This window comes from Gobio gobio (genome assembly GCF_949357685.1).
Source record: "Gobio gobio genome assembly, chromosome: 6".
Taxonomy (NCBI): domain Eukaryota; kingdom Metazoa; phylum Chordata; class Actinopteri; order Cypriniformes; family Gobionidae; genus Gobio; species Gobio gobio.
Genome location: NC_137102.1, coordinates 48,211,046 through 48,217,045, shown reverse-complemented (window position 1 = coordinate 48,217,045; position 6,000 = coordinate 48,211,046). Strand labels below are relative to the sequence as shown.

The 6,000-nt window shown below is 37.2% G+C and overlaps 1 protein-coding gene across 4 annotated transcripts in view; it reads left to right on the top strand.

The window, feature by feature from the left end:
* Positions 1–412: 412 nt before the first annotated feature.
* vwa5b2 (von Willebrand factor A domain containing 5B2) overlaps positions 413–6,000 on the top strand; it is a 56,584-nt gene continuing 50,996 nt past the window's right edge. For 2 of the 4 annotated variants that reach the window (XR_013816750.1, XM_079819845.1), the window contains exons 1-3: positions 434–659; positions 4,232–4,374; positions 5,346–5,552. Coding sequence is in view for 3 of the 4 variants with exons in the window: in XM_079819845.1 (XP_079675971.1) it covers positions 4,236–4,374; positions 5,346–5,552 (346 nt within the window). In the remaining variant the exon portion in view is untranslated. Of the gene's footprint in view, positions 660–4,109; positions 4,375–5,345; positions 5,553–6,000 lie in introns of those variants that run through there. The other 2 variants (XM_079819847.1, XM_079819846.1) reach the window with 2 other exon arrangements.

Genomic DNA, 6,000 nt, shown 5'->3' with positions numbered 1-6,000 from the left:
CAATATAGCATGCAGCAATATTTGCCGTTGCAATGAAATATGCCTATTCAAAGATGCAGAAGAAGAAGAAACAGTAAAAAAGCAAAAAATAAATACAACCACTTTAAAGGGATCGGGCTGTTTGACACTCCGAGATAGATGTTTATGCTACCATTTAACAATAAATTCGAATATAGGCTTATTTAGTAGGCCTACATAATTTTTCATTTTATGTTATGAGCAATTTGAAGTGCATATTTGTGAATTTGGACTTTTGGCTGAAACCTTACTGTTTACTTTTACATTGCCTAGAATTGACATTAGCCTTGGCCAATATGAAATTGTGAGTTGTGATCTCATTTTCTCTGATACTCTGATAGGATGAAAAGTTTGGAGTGTCACCTTTAAGAGAGGCCCATAATGTGTAGAGCCTGCAAGCAGGACTGTTTATTTTACACGACGCAGAAGCTCGGTATAAAATGACACCTGTAAATCATAGAGACGCAGAGAACTGTAAGATGCATTAGTGCTCGTTTCCCTGCGCGTGCGTGAACGCGTGTGAAGTGTGCTCGCGCTCGAGTCCCTCCGCCCAGAGCGTGATGGAGAGATGGAGAGAGACCTGTAACACGTCACCGTCCGAATCACCGCAAACCGGGCAAAAGCTGGGAGCAGCTCATCAAGTAAGTGAAAACCCGACGAGTACGTAAAGTGCATCATTTTATCCTTTTCAAAACATAGCTACCAAAACAGTATTTGCATTATTTGTTATGAATCATTATGAAATTAACACGCTCAAATGATAAGCATGTCTACAAATATAGTTGATGCATTTGTGTGAACTTTACTGTATTCGTTAAAATTACAAATTAATTGAAATGTTTTTCCCAGCTTCATTTTTTTTAGTTACCGATTTGATTCTCATCAATTTGATATCGGCTAAACATATTCTGAACGATTCAGTCGTCGATTCCCTCAAATGATACAAAGACTTGCAAATTCATTTGAGCAACTTCCGCTAATGTTTTTTTTTTAATGTAGCATAATTGAATTGTGTGTCCCTTTCTTTATTTCTGTATTGGTAAAGGTCTGTTTTTTTTTCTCTGTTCACATTTGATTTAATTAAAAAAGGTATGTGCAACAATGTTTTTCTAAAATAGGCTACAATTTAGTTGTAAGATATGTTAAGCTACAACTCAAAGTTAGCAAGTCAAACGAGTAGCCTGTCTTAAATACCAATAAGTGATTTGTACGTAACCTTTCCTTATTTTTCTATTTTTTTATTACAAATTTTGGACAATAGTTACTAGTTAACTATTAATTTTAACTATAATAGTTAATAGTTAAAATGTCCTGGCTTTTTCCAGCTTTATAATGGCAGTGACTGTTGCTCTGTTTTTGAAGTCCATAAAAGTGCATCTATCCATCATAAAACTGCTCCACATGGTTCCAGGGGGTTCAAAATGCTTACGCTACGTCTGACGACATTGCACACACAGCGCAAGCATTTTGAACAGCGAGAGGCGCGGGCGCTACACTTTTTCCGTATTTGGCGGAAGCTAGATAATTTACTTTATAAAGTTTTAAATATGGATATTTTTCTTACACAAACGCATCAATTTGCTTCAGAAGGCCCATTATTTACCCCCTGGAGCCGTGTGGAGCAGTTATATGAAGGATAGATGCACTTTTATGGACTTCAGAAACAGAGCAACAGTCACTCTCATTATAAAGCTTGGAAGAGCCAGGGCTTTTTTAATATAACTCCGATTTTATTCGTCTGAATGAAGAATGTCATATACACAGAGGATGACTTGAGGGTGAGAAAATCATGGGATGATTTTCATTTTTGGGTGAAAAAAAGCCTTTAAAGTTTTTTACATTGTAAAAATTTCACATTTAATCTTCAAATTAATGTAGAAACAACATAAAGACAGTGTCCATGGCATCTTTTTTGTTTTGTTTAAAGATAAATACATTTTAACATTTATTAGGCTTTAAAAAATATAAAAACTTTTAGTGAACTTAAAACAATCTTCACATAAACCCATTATAATAAATGTCACATTTACCTGCCCTTCAATAGGCTCAATTGTTTCTATTGGCCCTGTCAGCCCAGTTCAGATTTTTACTTGCCCTGCCAAAATGCACAAAAAGTTATTGTTTTCGTTGTTTTTGACCCATGTAACCTTATAAAGAGTGCTTTAAGATTTCCAGGTAGGTCTAACAGGATATACTGTATATATCCTGTTATCGAACACTTCAGTTTTCAGTGCATAAATTATAAATTAAATATAGATTAATCCTTATCAAAGCTACAAATGGTTGGGACGTGAACGTGCTAAATCTGACAGCCCAAATAAAAAAAAGTGGAATTTAGTTTCTATTGTGTAGCTAAAAGGTCCATGCAACTAAAATAGTACAGCATTGTATAGTAAGAAAGACGATCACTACAAAACATCCCAGTTCTCAAAATCAAATCTTCCCACCTTGCTCTCTTGCCTTCGACTTTTGCATCTACCTGTGGTTTACTCAGCAATGCATCTTGCATATTAAGGTTCTCTACGTATTTTTCATTGTTGTGGCACTGTTCCATGTGCTTGATAGCCATTTAAGATAGCCACAATTTTTAAAAGAACTACACAGATAATTTATCTAAATGCATTTAGAAATATCGTTGTGTGCCAAAATTCAAGTATTTAGTTGCAAGACATTAAAGTCAGTCAGTCAAAAGTGAATCTTCAATGTTAATTAGTGCAATTTACTGTGGCAAACACACACCAGTGTGATGATTGTATTCGTGTGCGCTTGACATTTAATCATGGCACAGTAAATCTCGGTAAGTGGACCAGTGTCCAGGTGGCAGGTGTTTTCAAGGAGCACCTGTGAGACAGAACAAACACTACTGCATCTTCGTTTACTGGTGTTTCATGTGGATTCTATACATCCTCAATATTTATTTTATTTAGATTGATCATCGGGCAGAAAATGATAATAGTAATTAGACCGGGCAGGGATCTGTTAGGGTTTAGGTGTCATCAGGGGAATGATTTTGAAAGATTTCAAATTCGATCCTCTGTCTCCTAATTCACCGAACTCCGTCCAAACATTAGCATCTGTACCTCTGCAGAGATGCAGGCTGTTGACTCGAGCATTACGCTTGCTGCTGGAGTTCGCATGCATGTGCTGGAGCACTATTGACCAATCTGTTAATGTTTGACATGTACATTCCCAATGTGACAGGATGAGAGCCGTCCGGTTGCCAGGCAGCATGTGGGGTGGACACATCCAGTAGTGTGAAGGAGAGGTTGTGTCTGCTCTTAAAATGTTTCATGGTTGCTGAAGCAAATAATCCAATGGAAATTTGCTGCTACTGCCTCTGATATGTTGTCTAAGATTTGGTTTAGAAAGTTTATAATCTGTCCCTTTTGTACCAGCTCATCACATCTACTGTATTTGAAATGTAAACTGTTGACAGTGTTAATTTACAACACTTTTACATTTATACTGAATACTTTGAGGGTTTTTTTTTCAAATAAATAATTATATTTTTAAATAATATTTTTTTAAAATTAAATGATTAGATGTTTTTAAATGTTCTGTTTTCATTATCATTTGAAAGTTTTAGCAATTTAGTTTTTGTCAGTTTTTAATTTCTTAAAATGTCAATACATTTTAATTAAGTTTTAGTTGTATTTATTTTAATACTTCCCCCTTAACTAAACTAAAGTGAAAAATGTTTAGATGTTGTCTTGGCAACTATCTGAAATAGAATAATTTTATGTTTCTTTAAATACATGTTATTTTATTTCGGTTAATATGTATTGTATTGTTATGTATTATTGTTATGTAATGTATTGTTGTCTTGGCAACTATCTGAAATAGAATAATTTTATGTTTCTTTAAATACATGTTATTTTATTTCGGTTAATATGTATTGTATTTCAAGTAATGAAAATGTAAAAGGTATCTGTTATCTGTTAAGTTTAAAACCCAAATAAATCGGGGTAAACACCAGTGGAAAAATCAATATGGAAAATTCTTCATAAAGTACATTGGGTCCTATTTTTATGGACTTTTCTCATAGCGTAGTTAGTAATGAAGTGGCTTCACTGTAATACTGTCATGATTACCAAAGTCAACATTTTAATTAAATGAAGCGTATTAATCCTCATGTTTAATATTCTTAAGGGATCTTGTTGCTGAAATCCACTTAACAGGCATAATTAACTTATGCTGATGATGTTCTCTTGAGGAAAATGCCTGGATTGAAAAACCGTACCACATGGGCACCACTTTTGCTGAAGACATCCCACATCACTTCCTGTGCCAACGGCTGCTCTCTGGGCATCACAGCTCATCTGACATATGTGAATACTGACCCTGAACCTGTGGAGGGTAAGAGATCATGCACACATACACTCTAAAAAATGTGCAAAACTTTTAGGGGTACAACAGCATGTCACTGGGGCAGGACCATTAAAGGGACATACTTGCACCTTATTTACCCTTACAAGTTCATAGCAGTACATTAAGGGAACATTACGGCACCCTTTTAGCCAGGGTTTATAAGGTACAAGTTTGTCCTTCTAAGCCAGGGTACTGCCCCAGTGAAAATGTGTTGTACCCCTAAAGTACAACCTTTGCACATTTTTCTGACAGTGTACTGTAGAACAATGTAGACATACTTAAAGGAACACTCCACTTTTTTTGAAAATAGGCTCATTTTCCAACTCCCCCAGAGTTAAACAGTTGAGTTTTATCGTTTTCGAATCCATTCAGCCGATCTCTGGGTCTGGCGGTAGCACTTTTGGTATAGCTTAGCATAGATCATTGAATCTGATTAGACCGTTAGCATCTCGCTCAAAAAGTGACCAAAGAGTTTCGATATTCTTCCTATTTAAAACTTGACTCTTCTGTAGTTTCATTGTGTACTAAGACTGACGGAAAATGAAAATTTGCTATTTTCTAGGGGCGAAATGGCTAGGAACTATTATCTCATTCCTTCGTGATAATCAAGGAACTTTGCTGCCGTACCATGGGTGCAGCAGGCGCAATGATATTACGCAGCGCCTGAAAATAGTCCCCGGCACGCTCTCTGTGCAAGCAGGTTGTCACGTTGGTTAAGTTGACGGAAGGTGGCCTATTTTCTGCGTAATATCATTGCACCTGCTGCACCCATGGTACGGCAGCAAAGTTCTAGACCCTGAGATCGGCTGAATGGATTCGAAAACGGTAAAACTCAATTGTTTAACTCTAGGGGAGTTGGAAAATAAGCCTATTTTCAAAAAAAGGGGAGTGTTCCTTTAATATGTAAAAGGTAAGAAAACAAAGACTTAAATAAAACAATGTCTTTCTCACCTGCTCAGGTGTGTTTGTGTATCCTCTGGGGGAGAAGGAGGTGGTGGTGGGTTTTGAGGCAGTGGTGTCCGGCAGGCTGGTCAGTGTGGAACTTGAGAGCCGGGCGGACTGCTGTTTGGACTGCTGCCCAGGATCGGCGCTGCACACCCAGTGCGGTCACAGCAAGGAGTGGGGATGCTGTGGAGGAACAGGTCTGGAGATGCAGTGCTCCAACGGTAAGAATTTAAAGGCCAGTTCACATCAAGAACGATAACAATAAATATAACTATAACAAATGTTACATCAGCGTCCACACCAGCTGACGATAACGTTTTGTTTATTATAAGCACGTTTAAGTCTTCTGCCGCTTTAAAGGGGTCCTATAATGCCCCTTTTTACAAGATGTAAAATAAGTCTCTGATGTCCGCAGAGTGTGTATGTCAAGTTTTAGCTCAAAATACCTCACAGATCAATCATAGCATGTTAAAAATGACACTTTTTAAAGGTGAGCGTTTTTGTGTGTCCCTTTAAATGCAAATGAGCTGGTGACTCCAGCCCCCTTTCAGGAAGAGGGCGGAGCTTCAAGAGCTTGAGTTAGCATCTCCGATTACCTCACGCAGAAAATGTCTGAAACCGCTCAGCCTGTTATGTTCAAACCGGAGTCGGACAATGATGGAGAGAAGA